General features: G+C 48.6%; 1 protein-coding gene across 2 annotated transcripts in view; it reads right to left on the reverse strand.

The window, feature by feature from the left end:
• Nucleotides 1–604: 604 nt before the first annotated feature.
• WDR17 (WD repeat domain 17) overlaps nucleotides 605–16,064 on the reverse strand; it is a 67,035-nt gene continuing 51,575 nt past the window's right edge. Inside the window, exons 19-30 of one of the 2 annotated variants that reach the window (XM_045588990.1) lie at nucleotides 14,959–15,091; nucleotides 14,068–14,159; nucleotides 12,881–12,980; nucleotides 11,495–11,634; nucleotides 9,002–9,022; nucleotides 7,303–7,414; nucleotides 6,811–6,952; nucleotides 6,405–6,507; nucleotides 4,959–5,060; nucleotides 4,270–4,368; nucleotides 3,725–3,908; nucleotides 605–2,303 (exon numbers count right to left, since the gene is read on the reverse strand). In XM_045588990.1, coding sequence (XP_045444946.1) covers nucleotides 2,184–2,303; nucleotides 3,725–3,908; nucleotides 4,270–4,368; nucleotides 4,959–5,060; nucleotides 6,405–6,507; nucleotides 6,811–6,952; nucleotides 7,303–7,414; nucleotides 9,002–9,022; nucleotides 11,495–11,634; nucleotides 12,881–12,980; nucleotides 14,068–14,159; nucleotides 14,959–15,091 — 1,348 coding nt within the window. In that variant the 3' untranslated portion in view covers nucleotides 605–2,183. The remainder of the gene's footprint in view (nucleotides 2,304–3,724; nucleotides 3,909–4,269; nucleotides 4,369–4,958; nucleotides 5,061–6,404; nucleotides 6,508–6,810; nucleotides 6,953–7,302; nucleotides 7,415–9,001; nucleotides 9,023–11,494; nucleotides 11,635–12,880; nucleotides 12,981–14,067; nucleotides 14,160–14,958; nucleotides 15,092–16,064) is intronic. The other variant, XM_045588989.1, reaches the window with a different exon arrangement.

Consider the following 16,064-nt stretch of genomic DNA (forward strand, 5'->3'; position numbering starts at 1 on the left):
TTCGTGAAACACCTGGTCATGTCAGAGAGAACAATGTTTCCCAATGCTTTCAACATTCACTGTCTCATGAGACTTCCTTCATAAAGGCGGGTTTAAAAATGCAAAATGATTTGTCTATGCTATGGACATCTTCAAACAGTAAAATAAGCTCATCTTATTTATTGGATTTTCATGCATATAAAATCTAACAATGGAAAATGCTTTTACAAATTTTAAAAATTACTTTTTTCATATTAAGGTACAATAATATATACAGATTGACATAGTCAAATGACATTTATAATTCTGCAAAGAATTAATAGTTAAAATTAATATTAAGGTACAGAACATGGTAGATGTCAAAGCATAGCGGAACTGCACTTGATCTGCACAGTTTAGATTTCAGACAGAACCTGGGTTACTCTCCATTCTCTTCATGTGCTACATGTTTATTTTTTCTCATTTTATACATAAAATATTTTTTGCATTCATTAAAATACAAAATGTGATTGTTTATAAATGTATAATTTAAACTCAATGATATCTTTTGAAGGAATTAAAGCAAAAAAGATAGGCTTCTTTATTTAAAACAAAATAAAGAAAAATATACTGGGATTTAGACTCATTTTGAAGTAAGGAAATTTTAGTACACATATGCCAATCAGTAAACAATACTGAGTTATATTTATCACAAAAGGTTAAAAAAAATACTCAGATACACTTTATATTATCTACTGCATCTCTGAGTTAGAAACATTCTTGTTTATAGTATTAAATTTTTTAATAAAATGAAATTTAATGATGAATTAGAAGTGGTCAATGTGGTAGGTAGGTAATATATATTGTTTTCTGTTTTAAGAAGCTGTTTAAGAAAATTGTTAAAGTATTTTAAATGCAACAAGTTTAGAAATAATAACCAGGATTATTAGACAAAAAGATCTATATTACAAATTCTACACAGCGACTTGAGTATAAAAGGACTGTTCTTCCTGATATGCATTCATTTCATAGATTTCAAAGTCAGAATTCTAGAACAACTGAGCTGCTTATGGTCATGCCTCAGGCTTTTCTTTCTTATAGCTTTACTCTTTTAATTAATATTTTAAAATCATGAATTTACATAATATATATACAAAATTTTAATATCCTACTTACAGGAAATTTACTTCAAACTAAATTTCACCAAATAAATTCAGTTATATTGATATAAATCCACTAGAGATTATGTTGATATTACATGCATTAATGAAAATTATTATCTATACAGACCGAGTCTCTTAAAACAGTCAATTATCATAAAATGCAAATTCTCAAACAGATACCACCGCATTTTGTTTTTTACTCCCCCACCCCCAATGTTTTTCATGCTTATTCCTTTACAATTGGACATTTGAATTTCAGATGGAATCCTTGGTAATGGTCTCTCTGTGTGGTTCAGCTGGTTGGAGCATCGTCTCTTCTGAACACCAAAAGACTGCAGGTTCGATTCCCGGTCTGGGAACATACCTAGGTTGTGGGTTTGATCCCTAGTCGGGGGGTGTAAAAGTAGCAATGGATGTATGCTTCTCTTACATCAATGTTTTTCTTTCTCTCTCCCTTCCTCTCTCTTTAAAAATCAATAAAAAATACCCTTGGATGAGGATTAATAAAGTATGTTGAGTGTGTATCTATTTATTGGTATACATTAAACTTATAACTGTAAACTTTGACTAAAGATGAGCTAAAACCAGTGGTTGACTATTCATTCAATAGAAGACAAGGTAGGCGTCTGTGAGTGGACACTCGGCCAGCACACCTTCCTCATCGACGCCTGAGAAACCCGGTCCTTCGAACGGTCAGTCGGATTGTACTGCATCCAAGCACTGTTCCGAGGGTCCCACCCTTTCATGTCTCCACAGCAAACACCTGGGTTCCTCCTGCTCGTTGTGAGCATTTTATGGGCTTTTTTAGATTATTCATTCAGTCCTTTACGACTCAAATAATCCCTTCCTCCCAAATATGGCTGTTTTATTTTATAAAGGAGACACCTATGTTTTTCTCAAAAACATATAAATATTTTACTTCTTGAACTTAATGAATAAAATCAACTGTTACTCCATATTTCCCCCTCCCCCCTTCCCAACCTTGGGCGCGTGGGCAACCAAGGTTAATACGAACCAATAAAAGGTGTTCTAGACACAGCGAAGCCGGGGTAACGCCTGCCGTCAGAACGGGTTGAGTCGAATGCCAGTCCCTAGAGGCGAGAAGGGGTTCACCTTGGCCCACATCAGAGCATCGTTCAGGGAGATGACGGATTTCCCGTCTTCAAGGAAGTACACGGGGCCCTGCGCACGGGGAGAGGTGAGGGAAGAAGAGGAGCATAAATCTGCAACACGTTTTTAAACAGAGACAATCCCTCCCACAGAAAGCCCACGGGAGATGTTTGCACAGTGCTGACAGGAAATGAAAAACTACAGACTTACTCTGGGTGGCAAACCCACAATACGATATGCAGTGATGTACTGAACACTGTACAACCTGGAACTGATATCATTGCATTAACTGCTGTCACCCCAATAAATCCAATGCAAATGTTAAAAGTATGAGAAAATTAAACATCTTACTGTTAAATACATTCTGATGTCTTTCAAAATAGGATTTAGTTTGATAATTTGAGATCTTTCAATTCAGCAGTGTTAACAGAGATAACAGGTAGTGTTAATCTGTTAAATACTGCAAAGTTACCATTTTATAAAGGCATATGTCTCATCATAGCCTTAAGCATATTTTATGTTTAATCATAACGGCTGGGAAGTTATTCAAGCCAGAACCTCTGAACTAACCGTGTGTGTGTGTGTGTGTGTGTGTGTGTGTAATTAAAATCACGCCAAACATGTGATTTGCCAGCAGATCTGTAATTTAGTTATATCAGTTAGTCCCTATGTCAAGGGCAGTTCTAAAGAACTAAATGCAAAACAAACAAACAAAAACAACAACAACAACAAATGACCTAACCAGTTTAGCTCAGTGGATAGACCACTGGCCTGCAGACCAAAGAGTCCCAGGTTTGATTCTGGTCAAGTGCATGGACCTCGATTGTGGGCAAATTCCCAGTAGGAGGTGTGCAGGAGGCAGCTGATCAATGTTTCTCTCTCATCAATGTTTTTAACTCGCTATTCCTCTCCCTTCCACTCTGTAAAAAATCAATAAAATATATATAATCAGAGTGAGTATGCAAATTAATCCAACAACGATGGGAGGTTAATTTGCATACACAGGGATGGAGTGGCAGGGCGGGATGCAGGCATTTGCACCGCCCAGCTGCTCCGGGCCTCCGGGCAGCGTGGGGAGGCGGAAAGGCAGCTCCAGCCGCAGTGAAGGCGGTGCCGGCAGCCAGAGGAAGGAAGACTCATTCTCGCAGGAATCTCCCGTGCATCGGGCCTCTAGTTTGTCATGGTGACTGTGGACTGTCTCCCTTATGGGTTGTCCCCGAGGACAGGATCTCTGTGCACTTTAAAACATTTGTCACTGAGCAGACACATCGTTTGCCTGTTACGTGGGTTCCTACTATGACAACAGCAGCAGTGGACTCTCTGAGGTTATTTTAAGCGGAGAGAGACTGTCGGCATAACCACGGAAGCTGAGGGGGTCTTCTGGCTGGGCCTCAGGCATCCAGATGACAGTTAATTCAGAATTGCATTTCAAAGAATGACAACACAGATAAGAGGATGGAAATGCGTTATTTCTGCCTGCCGTCAGACAGTACCTGGATTTTCAGCCCAGTGAGACAGGAGATGTGCGCGTCGGAATGGCTGGGCAGGTGCGACCCTGTCACGTAGTCCGGCCCCACCATGCCTCTGAGCGGCTCGGCCCGCAGTCTCCGGAGCAGGGCTGCGTGCACGCTTCTCTGTGCCTCGGAAGCTGGCGTGCAGGGGGAGTCCTCTGAGGATCTGTATGGTCAACACACATGGCACTCCCATGTTTGCAAAACCACAGAATGGTTCAGGCTGAGATTAGACAGTCCCGAGGGCTTTTTAGCACCCTTCATTGATGATGCCACATCAACATTAGACTCAATTTACAGTAAACACGAAGGACTTTAAAAAAGGCGGCACTGTAAGCGATTACTGAACATCTGCCAAACAAACCCAGAGTCCTTCTTCTTTTTTTTTGTTTTTACTTTTTTTTTTTAAATTAAATTATTATCTGTGTACATATTTTACCATTGCGGTCCCTCCCCTCCCCCCCCTCCCCCCCCCTCCCCCGTCCCATACATACCCACCCTCCCCAGAGTTTTGTCCGATCACTCACGGGGGCACGGGCTGCCTGCAGGCCCTCCACGCCTCCAGCTCCTCCGAGAGGCGCCTGATGGTCAAAGGCACAGACACCTCCCGACGTTTCAAGAGCTGGCTGCAACGAGAGAGAGAAACCAACCGCTCACATCGAAGACAAAGGCACCAGAAAAGCGAATGGACAACTGCAACTTTAGGGTTAACGACTGTTCAAAAATGTATGTGTGTACTCGAACGTGTGTGTGTGTGTGTGTGGTGTGTGTGCGCGCGCGCGCGTGCGTGTGCGCTCACTGTGCAGTTCGCCTGTAAGTGCTGGCGAGTCCTAGCTGGCCCACAGCTGTGGGCTGGTGGCAGGCTGAGGAGTGAGGGACGGACACAGGAGCTGCATAACGTATGGAGGACGGTTCGAGAAGCCACGCTCTGCTGACGGATGGCCACGCCGGCGGCTGTACGCACAGTGTGTGTCTGCACTAAAGTGAGCGTTGGGAGTAAGAAAGCGAGCCGGAGAGCAGGGACAGAGTCAGCCAGCGGGGAGGACAGGGGTGCGGCTGCATTCTCCACGGACAGAGCTGAGCCAAGCGGCAGGGCCCGCGCCAGCAGGACCCACCGTCCTGGGGAGTGACAGCGCCAGGCTGAGCGGATAAAGGGACGCGGGCGGCAGTGTTGGGGGCCCCGGCGAAGGAGCCCGCCTCCCCCGCAGGCCCTCACCTCGTGTACTCATAGAGCGCGGGGACGATGCCCGCGTACTGCCTCCTGGCGGCCAGCAGCGCGCCCGTGTAGCCGCTGAGGACGAGCAGCTCGTTCCGCGCCCTGCGGGGAAGACGGCTGGGTTTGAGAAGCCCGACCTGGAGGTCTGGACCATCATCTCCTCTGCGGTGACCGTACTGGCGCCTCCCCGTTCTAGTGGGTGACGCTGACAGCACACTCCGTTCGGAAAATGTCCTAAACTCGAGGATGTTGCCTTCATCGGTAACTCAGCCTGGCGTCATGCTGTGACAATTCGGGTCAAAACACGGATCTTCGACGCCATCGCACCCTCGCCTTCTTGCTCTTCCCCGTTGCCCCGCTGCTTCCTCGTGTGCTCGCTCCCTGGGAGCTCCCGGGTCCGGGTAGGAATCCCCGGCCCGCGGACCGCTCACCCACCGCCTCCTGCCCGGGCTCTGCCGCGCGTGCAGCCACGGCCTCGCCTTCCCACACGGGCATCAAGCAAAAGGGACCGGCCCACGGCCGCTAGTACAGATTATCCACAGTCTCGGGACCTCAGCCACATGGAACAGTGACCTTAAACCAGGGGTCCGGGGGACCTCTGGCCCACGGGCCTTGTGAGGCCCGTGAAATCATTTGGCCTGGCCCTGCCAACGCATGAGGGGTGAGTTAATTAAATGTTTGACCAAATAGAGCTGGCTAATTTTAAAGCTGATAATTTAACGTGGCCCTCGAATGAGGTTATGAATATCCAACTGGCCCTGGCAGAGAAAGTTCCCCACCCATGCCTTAAATGACACCTGTTTCCCGGGGCAGCGTCACGTCTGACGTGCTAGCCCTTTCAGTTCTTCCCCAACCCAGCATGCTGTGCACACATGGAGAGTTAACAGATAAAAACATCAGTTCCTCAGGGCTTAGAGGTCCAAAGCCACCCAAAAGCTTTAAATTAGCCCTATTTGAACTGGTGTGTATGTGTGTGTTCATACACACATAAACATACAAACACTATTAGTAAAGGAGGCCACAAAGATTTATGATTTCTGGTACAAATTGACCTCTGCATTTTTTTTCTTAAGACGACAACAGATAAAAATGTAATTTTTTTCTACAGGTCCTTCTAAGATGATCTTATTTCCTTTTCAAAAAATATATTTTATTGAGATTTTACAGAGAGGAAGAGAGAGGGATAGAAAGCTAGAAACATCGATGAGAGAAAAACATCGATCAGCTGCCTCTTGCACACCCCCCACTGGGGATGTTCCCGCAACCAAGGTACATGCCCTTGACCGAAATTGAACCTAGGACCTTTGAGTCCACAGGCCTACGCTCTATCCACTGAGCCAAACCAGTTTCGGCTGATCTTATTTCTTGATCTAAACACCAAAACTCGCAGAGCCACCATGGAACACCAGGTGGCTGCAGTGATGGATTCTGGGGGAAGGTACTCACTGGGTGCATGTGTGCAGGAGTAGCTTTTCAGTACGAATGTAACTCAGCAGGTCAAGAATGGGATGAATGGCATCCAAAGTCCAGTCTGTTCTACGGATGTGTTCTGGCAAGACAGAACGAAGTCAAGAGTCTCTAGGTAATGGTATTCACGTCTGCTCACCCACTGCTGAGCCCACGTGATCAGCTCCCTCCTGGCGAATCCTCTCTGTCCCTGGGGTCAGATCACAGGCATTTATTGTACTTGCCCAGCGACCCTCTCCCAGGCCCCACACCATGTGGTCAGCACTGTCTTTGCTTTCTCCAGGTGGGGTGGCTGGTGCTCGATGTGAAAGCTGTTAGCAGAATGAAAATGAAAATGTGAAATAAGTGAGTAGATGTTAAATGTCTCTACCAACTAAACACTCACCTTTGACGAAGTCAAGACCAACAGGAAGGGCTTTTTCAGGCTCTGGACTTAACAAGTAGTACTTGACAGCTTCAAACACATGGCCCCCTGCGTGCGCTGTCTCCGCTAGCTGCATGCACTCTTCCTCGGTGGGCAGCTTGCACTGGAAAATAACCAGGGTGAGGACAATACCACCAAAACGTGTAGGGGTGGAATAGCAGTGTGAGTACTAAATCAGTTTCATGGTTCTTTCTTATGGAAGTTGCTCAGAATAGATGTGAATAAAACAACTTGTACTGAGATATATTTATGAAACGATCTTTAAGGTATGACAATAATAGCAATAACAATGAATAATAATAAGTGGGATGTTGCCCAAGAGTCAGCAGTATTTATCACACATTACCCAATGAAAGAGGGAGAGGGCACTGCCTGGGCTGTGAGAGTGGAACTAGTGCTGGATCTGACCCTGAACCTGCCAGGAGCTCAGGCACACTCTGAGTCCCCAGCTACCTTCTCACGGAGGTCCTTCATCTCCTCCTCGAAGCCAGGGTAGAAGGCACAGAGCTTCACCAGCTGAAGTTCATTATCGGGAATCATCAGGAGCAGGTCCGCGGCCAAATTCCTGGTCCCATAACCAAAGGGGAAACGCCATGAGAACAAAAAAACCACACCCAACACGAGAGCCATGTGGGAGGAAGGAGACTCAGGATTCCTCCCAGGCAGTCCTAGGTGCACACAGCACTGACCTCCTGCTCAACTGTCAGCTTCTTGGCACAGATCCCAGGGACTGAAGGGTGGGGAGGAAAAACGTGGGATGAAATGCCTAACCAGTTCTTTTTAAAAACATGTTCTTATTGATTTCAGAGAGAGGAAGGGAAAGGGAGAGCATCATGGATCGGCTGCCTCCTGCACACCCCCTGTTGGGGACAGAGCCTGACAACCAGGCATGTGCCTTGATCTGGGAATCAAACCCTGACCTCCTGGTTCAAGGGCCAACGCTAACCACTCAGCACCACTGGCCAGGCTCTAAATGGCCTTTAAAGCTCTGAACAGAGTCTTCACAAACTCACAATTCATTCCGTCACTATGTAATAATTGCCTCATCACACCGAGTTGAATTAGGTCTGTGCTTTGGAATGAATTACAGGCTGTGAAGTGAACACTAGCCAGCTGTGGACAAGGGTGTCTGTCACTCATTGGAGCACTTAGGTTACGTTAGAAGCTGGGCGTTCAGCATACCTGTGAAACGTTAAGGCAGTGGTCGGCAAACTCATCAGTCCACAGAGCCAAATATCAACAGGACAATGTTTGAAACTTCTTTTGAGAGCCAAACTTTTAAAACTTAAACTTCTTCTAATGCCACTTCTTCAAACTAGACTTGCCCAGGCCGTGGTATTTTGTGGAAGAGCCACACTCTTGGGGCCAAAGAGCCGCCTGTGGCTCACGAGCCGCAGTTTGCTGACCATAGCTTCAGGGAAAGTCGCACACAAATGCAGTTTTCTGATTTACATTTTTCAAGATGTAATCAATGGAATGAATCACTTAAAACTAAAGTGTGTAAAAAACTGCAGGTACAGCAGCTTTACATTAAAAATATTTTTGTTTGCCTATCTGGCATGGCTCAGTGGTTGAGCATCAATCTATGAACCAGGAGGTCATAGTTTGATTCCTGGTCAGGGCACAGGCCCAGGTTGTGGGCTTGATCCATAGTAGGTGGAGTGCAGGAGGCAGCTGATCCATGATTCTCTTTCATCATTGATGTTTCTATCTCCCTCTCCCTCTCCTTTCCTCTCTCTGAAACCGATAAAAATATTTTTTAAAAAATAAAAAAGTATGAAGGGGTTTTGGTTGCATGCATCATAACTGAGAAAACACTGATTTTCATAGTTTGAGATGTTATTCAACTTTCAAGAAACTGATAAACATTCAGCACGACTTTAGAAGAGGTGATACTTCAAGTGTGAATTAGGAGGGGTGAGCTTTGGGCTGAGACAAACCCTGCTTCCCGTCCGTGTGAAGCCTTCAGAGAAATCTAGATCAGCCATTGGTGTGAACGAGCTATTTTTAAAACATTAGGAGATATTTAACCAAGAATATAGTGAGCACAAAACAACAATAGAGATAATTTGTTGTGTCTGATTTTCTGTTATCATTGCAGAGGTAGAATATAAACATTTAATTAAGCAGTTTCTATAAAAGTGGATGGTACCTGTATTCATCAGATGGAAAGCTAGAAGGAAAACAATTCTGGATATGAATACCATAGACAGGCAATGCCAACTCTAACCAGAGAACACAGACATGTGAAGGGTTCTTGGTTAGGAAGTTACACACATTCTATTGCGATGCTGCTGCTATCTTAATTACTCTCTAAAATCCGAGGAGCTGTACTGCTAATAGCCACTGGACTTACAGACCCCGTTCCCCGGGAACAACCAGATAAGCATCATCTCTTTCGGAATTTGAACGTCGCCAGGTTTCCGGCACACATATCTACGCATCGACGGGTATATACGAGAAGGACTCCCGGAATTTCGGGGAAACAGGCGGTTTTTTTTTGTTTGTTTTTTTCATATTAAAAGCACCTGATATACAGACCATTGAAAGAATTTTTAAAACTTTTTAAAATTCAGTATCTATTCCTGTTTGTTTTTTTGTGTTGTTGCTTTCACAGAAACACATCTCTCTCTCTCTCTCTCTCTCTCTCTCACACACACACACACACACACACACACGTTTCCTTAGCTTGGGTGCTGACGTTAGCATGGAGGCAGTCACCTCTCCGAACAGACCTCATGCTTCGGGATGGGTTGAGGGAAGCCACGGTGACCAGGTGACTGCCCACTGCAGTTGGCCACCGAGGGACGCCTGGGTCTCTCCAAGGGTCAGCGTTACAGACACAGATGGGAGTGTGGGGGACCACGCGTGCTGGTGGGGAACGAGGCTCTCCTACCCCCGAGCCACGGGGTCACAGAGCACAGCTCAGGGCGCCCGGCTCACTGACAGCCCCACGTGCGGGCGGAAAGGCAGTGGACAGTGTTCCTGAGTGAGCCCCCCTAGGAGGCGGGCAGCGTGATGGCTGCTGCAGCCTGCATGTGCCCCCCGCCAAATTCACGCGTGGAAACCAGCCCCCCAAGGAGATGGTACTTGGAGGTCAGGCCTTTGGAAGGTGCTCAGGTCAGGAGGGCAGAGCTGCTGGAAAGGGACTGGTGCCCTCACAGACGAGGCCACAGGAAGATGCCAGCTGTTAACCAGGAGGCCGACTCCATCAGACCCCCAGTCCGCCAGCGCCTGGGTCTTGAAGGTCTCAGCTTCCAGAACCCTGAGAAATGCCTTTCTGCTGTTCAAAGCCACCGGGTGTTTGTTACAGCAGCAGAACTGGCTGGGCCCCTGGGGACAGTGCACGCTCTGGAGGCCGTTCACGTGGCCTTGAACCCTGGCTGTCACCGCGCTGAGGCCGGAGACCCATCTGAGAGCTCATCTTAAGGTGGGGCGTGTGCAATGCATGTACAGCATGTGCAAGGGGCGTACAGCGGGGAGAGGCCACAGTCCTGGCAAACAAGCTCATCCAAACGTCTCAAGGCGCCGAGTACTTTGGTGAGAGAGAAGATTGAAGTCTAAAACTATCTTTATTCAACACACTCCTTCAGAGTGACAGCAACAGCCGCATCTTTCCTAAAAGTCCCTCCCTCACCGAGGGGGGTCGGCCCTGAGGACAGGGCTCTGCAGAGGGGAGAGGGAGCCCATTGGACCGGGAAGCCCAGGTCACCCTCCGCCCCCACTTCCCAGGGTCTGTCTCCCACAGCGGTGCCCCAGTTCAGGGCAATGGCCTGGGCTGAGCCCCCGGGAAATCATCTTTGTTATTTCTCTCCAGTGGAAAAGTGACTTTCTCTTCCAAACCTCAAACCCAGACACAGGGTCTGACAAGGAGGAGCGGGTGCAGGATTGGCAGTGCGGGAATGTGCGGTCCTGATAGTCCTAAGATGCACACATGGCTGTCTCCTGACGCCTATGGGCTTGGAGAACCATGGGCCCCAGCTGGGCTACTTCCGATGGGCCTGGGAGGTTCCATTCCACAACCACTACTTCCTTCTCACCCCCTTCCTTTCACAATCTCCCCTTTCACTGAAAAAGGAGGCCCTGCACTGTTTATCCCTGCTCTCGGAAAAGGCACCTCCTGGTACTGACCGATACAAAGAATGTTTGTGGTAGGTTTTTACAAATATTCCTTACCAGATTAAGTACATTTCTTTTTATTCCTCGTTTAAGAGATTTTAATACGATGATTATACATCAATACTGACTGTTATTTAATGACTTCCTGTATCTTTGGGACAATATTATGCTTCTCTTATGTTATTCCATTAATGAGGTAAATTATATTAATTGCATTTCTAAAGTTATCCATCTTCACTTCTCTGGTATAAAGGCAAGTTACCCTTGATTCTTTTTATGTAGGACTGACCAGTTAGCTAAATATTGGTTCCAGATTTCTGCATCCATGTTCATGAGTGAGATTCTCTGGCAGCTTTCCTTTTTGTGCTGTCCTAGTCCAGTGTAGGTATCAAATATATATTAGCTTCTGATAATAAGAAAAAGATAGGACACCCTGTATACACCCAACACGCGATCAGCTGCGACTTGCGAGCCTGAACAGATGCATGCCATCACCATAAAATTCTTTATGTTTAGAAACTCTTACCACAATGGGGTCATCATGCATTTCCTGGCCAACAACTCCAGGGCGTAGTGGGTGGCAGGGGCTGCCGCCTCGCCCAGGACCGTGCCCACGCAGACCGCCAGCTCCAGCTCGTTCCCGCGGAGCAGGGAGGCCATGGCCAGCTAGCCAGGGAGAAACAACGGCCTAGGGTCAGAGACGCAGGCGGGGCAGGCCGCTCCCGCCCCGTTCCCGCCGCTCAGGAAGCACCGGGGCACTGGCTCACGCTCAGTCCCTCTTACAGAATGCCCTGCACTACTTCTACCCAGTATGGAGGCCTGACTGCAACTTCAAGTGGAAAAGTTGATAAAGGGACACACAGGCGATACTCTCTAAGGTTAGAATTTAAGAATTGAGAGCACTTGCCCATATTTTTATAATTAATAACAGTCTCTCTGCAATGTCCTCAATATGTCCTTCAGTTTGTATAAGAAAAAAAATGTTAATCATCGCCTTAATTGGTTTGGCTCAGTAGATAGAGCATCGGCCTGCGGACTAAAAGGTCTCAGGTTCGATTCTGGTCAAGGGCATGTACTTTGGTTGCAGGCACATGCCCCGTAGGGGGTGTGCAGGAGGCAGCTGACTAATGTTTCTCTCTCATGGATGTTTCTAACTCTCTATTCCTCTTCCTTCCTTTCTGTAAAAAAAAAAAAACAACAATAAAAAATATATTTTAAAAAAATGTAAATTATTTTTTTAAATAAATTTTTATTGATTTCAGATAGGGAGGGAGAGGGAGATAGAGACATCAGTAATGAGAGAGAATCATGGATCGGTTGCCTCCTGCATGCCCCACACTGGGGATCAAGCCTGCAACCTGGGCCTGTGCTGTTGACTAGGAATCAAACCGTGACCTCCTGGTTCATGGGTCAAAGCTCAACCACTGAGCCACCTGGCAGGGCAAAGGTGTCGATTCTTAAAAGCTTCATAAACAGTGTCGATTCTTAAAAGCTTCATAAAGCTTCATAAACTCCCTGAAGCCAGTGTTCTCAGGAGCCAGGAACCCTGATTCTGCATCTGCACTCCGGACTGCCCTGGTTCCATCAGTGGGTCAGTGGGGGTCACCCTAAGAGTGTAACTGGTGAAGAACACACTGAAGGGAAACCAGCTCTTTCACACGTCAGGGACAGAGCCCAAGTGCAGCCATTATCCATCCTTTACCACCTCCTGCTCCTCACCTGTGACAGACACCTCAAGAGGCTCGTCGCAATAGGAGCTTAGGATGGGATGTACAAATGTGGGGGCAGAGCTCGGGTCTGCGGAGTGTCACCCGGGGGCTTGGAAAGCATGCAGACCTGGCTATGACTCCCTCAGACACCAGCCCTTTCCCTCACATCCCCCCACTCCCCACATCTTCCCCCAGCGCTGTACCTCCACGTCGTCCACGGCCAGGTGGCAGCAGGCCGCGCGCACCGCCCGGCCGCCATGGAAGTGCCACTCCGCCAGCTGCGCGCTCGCCATGTGCAGGAGCCTGGGGGAAAGGGGACAGCCTAGCTCAGCAGGCGCCCCGGGGAACCCCTCCTCCCCCTGCTCTTTGTCCCAGGCTGGGGAGCGGAGCGGAGGGACCCAGCTGGACACCTGACTTAGGGAGGAAGCCGGACGGGGAGAATCAGGGAGCCGTCTTTCTTAGCAGAGGAGCTGACAGACCCCCACACGTGAGGAAAAGGCCTACTTTTCAGTCTATTCCCCCTCCGGACACAGTGAGGACAGGGCCACAGGGGGGCGCAGTGAGGACAGGGCCACAGGGGGGCGCAGTGAGGACAGGGCCACAGGGGTCACAGTGAGGACCGGGCCACAGGGGGGCGCAGTGAGGACAGGGCCACAGGGGGGCGCAGTGAGGACCGGGCCACAGGGCGGTGACCGGGAAGAGCTGCAGGGGGACCGGGACTTTTCCCAGTGCAGGGGGGACAGCCTGGGGGTGTGTTGGGGCTGCAGAGGCAGGACCGGCTGGCAGAGGGCAGCCGCCCAAGAACCAGAGGGCACACTGGTCCCCAACACAGCGCTGCCAGCACCTGATGACCCCTTACCCGGTTAAGGGTCCTGACCGCTCCGACGTCCCATTTTCTAGGCTAAAATGGGAGTCCTGAGGGGAGGGGGAAGGCGGGCAATGAGATTATGAGAGGGAAGAAGCAGAGAGTTCTAATCCTCTTGCTTTTCCATATGTGACTCTTTGGGCTTCTTTGCAAGAGGCTGGCACGTTATTCTGTCACTAACACGGGCCCGGGGTGATGACAAGGTCACCGGCACGGTCTGCACCGGCCACAGGGAACATGGTGAGCCCACCCCCTGCTCCCACAGGTGGCCCCGCTAGGACGTGGGTGCTGGCCGAGCAGTCTCCCCGCGGAGACCCGCTGGCCTTCGGGAGCTCAGGTGCGCCCAGGCTGCCCTCGTGGCTGCCATTCCTGTGCACTGGGCGGAGCGGCCGCAGACCCCCCTCTGGAGGGAAATGCAGGGGCCGAGCAGCCACCGCCTCTGAGGGAAAGGAGGGTGGGCGGTGGGCCCTGCACTGCGCCTAAGGGGACCCCGTAGAAACACGGGCCCAGGCACCGCGGGCTCACTCGGTGAAGTCCTCCCCGCGGGCGTCCTCCGGCCCCGAGGGCCCAGGCGGGGTGGGCGCTCGGCAGGTTTGCATGTTCCCCTCACACGCAGCCTGGAGAGGAAGGAAAACTCATCACTCTTCTCAAAGAGTAATCTGTACTGTGGATAGTATTACAGATGCTCCCTTCTCCCCTCCCCACTGAGCCCTCCTCTCCTCCCTACTCCTCCCCGGGCCTTCACTCACCCAAGGATTTTTCCCCCATTGATTTTTAGAGAGAGGGGGAGGAAAGAGATGAAGAGAGGGAGAGAGAGAGAGAGAGAGAGAGAGAGAGAGAGAGAGAGAGAGAGAGAGAGAGAGAGATGTGAGAGAGACACACAGATTGGTTGTCTCCCCACACCCTTCCCGACTGGGGCCAGGGGTCCAGCCTGCACTGAGATCTGTGCCCCTGACCAGAACGGAACCCATGAGCCCGGTCCCAGGGCTGATGCTTGCACCGGGCTGGGCACACTCTGTCACTTTAAGTGATCCTTGGCTGACTGCGGGTGAGGGACACATTTCAGACTCGCATTCTGAACAAAGGATACCTAAATCGTGTTTGAAATTTATGCCAGAATGTGGAGCCACCTTAGAATTTGAAAGAACCAAAAACACCACACACACAGAAAAGCAGGTGACGCTGCTGTGTGAACATGAAGCCTCAGCGCTCAGTCACCAGGAAAAGCCGGTGAAGCTCATGCAACGTTCAGCGGCGAGCAAAGGCTCCGGGTTCCGAGAAGTGTGGGCAGGTGGGGACCCAAAGCCAGGCCAGCATGGCCACTCACACCCGGGCCGGCCCTGGCTCTGTCCGTCCAGACGGCGCTCCGTCAGCAGGACCCTCTCCCCCCCACCTGCGGTGTGCCCGCGCCTGTACCTGGGCCACCAGCAGCGCCTCCTGCAGCTGGCCCCGCGCCATGAAGAAGCGGACCAGCTTCCTCACATCGCCCACGGCCATGCAGTACGGGATGGCGGCGTCCTTGTCCTCCTGCATCAGCTGGTCGGCTCTCCTGCGAAAGGAGAACAGTTTCTCTCTTTACAATGCAGGTGTTTCCAGGCCCTCGGCAGGACTGGGCTTTCTGAAATACCCAAACCTGGAGGCAGATGTCATAAAAGCTTTCCTGTGCATCACTTTTTGGAAAAAGACAGATTTTATGATCAAATCATAGACAGGAGACAAAGGTTTTCTGAAATAATAGAGACTATAGGTACTTATTTACCCTTAGACCACTACATGTATTCAGATTCTAAATATACTGACCGAGCCAGGCCTTAAAATCAGTGCAGCTTATTATTTACACAAGCGATATATATTTTTCTGAAGGTGAGTTGTAGACTAGATCCAGTGCCAGGGGTCCCTCTGTCTCATTAAAAATGAAAAGTTTCATTTTAATGCCAGATATAAATACTCATTAAACAGTATTCTATAGGCCTAGCATAGTGATTAACACATAATAAACTCTAAATAAAGCTCTGAAGGAATGAATAGAATAGAATAGAATAGAATAGAATAGAATAGAATAGAATAGAATAGAGTAGAATAGAAAATAGTCTTATGTTGTGGATTCAAATGTGTCCCTCAAAAGATATGTTGACATTCTAACCCATGGTATCCGTGAGTAGTACCTTATTTGAAAATAGGGTCTTTGTCAATATAATTAAGATAGGGTTATAATGGGTTAGGGGTTAAGACTGATTCTAAATATGATATGGGGCATGTCCTTATAAAAAGAGGGCACAGGGACACTCAAGAATAATGCCATGTGAAGACAGGCAGAGGTTGGAGTGATGTGTCTGCAATAATAAATTAATAAATGTGTGGGCGTCTGCTTTGTTAAAGAGACTTTTAAATGGTACCGTGAACACAACGAGGAATAGAGAGCTTCTAAAGGCAACTTGCTTATGAATCATTAACAAAAGCGATGCCAGCACATAAACTACGATCAGGAAAGGAGGTACTGTAAGTGACCCAGGACGTTCCAG

This window comes from Pipistrellus kuhlii, unplaced genomic scaffold, assembly GCF_014108245.1.
Source record: "Pipistrellus kuhlii isolate mPipKuh1 unplaced genomic scaffold, mPipKuh1.p scaffold_m20_p_3, whole genome shotgun sequence".
Classification (NCBI taxonomy): Eukaryota; Metazoa; Chordata; class Mammalia; order Chiroptera; family Vespertilionidae; genus Pipistrellus; species Pipistrellus kuhlii.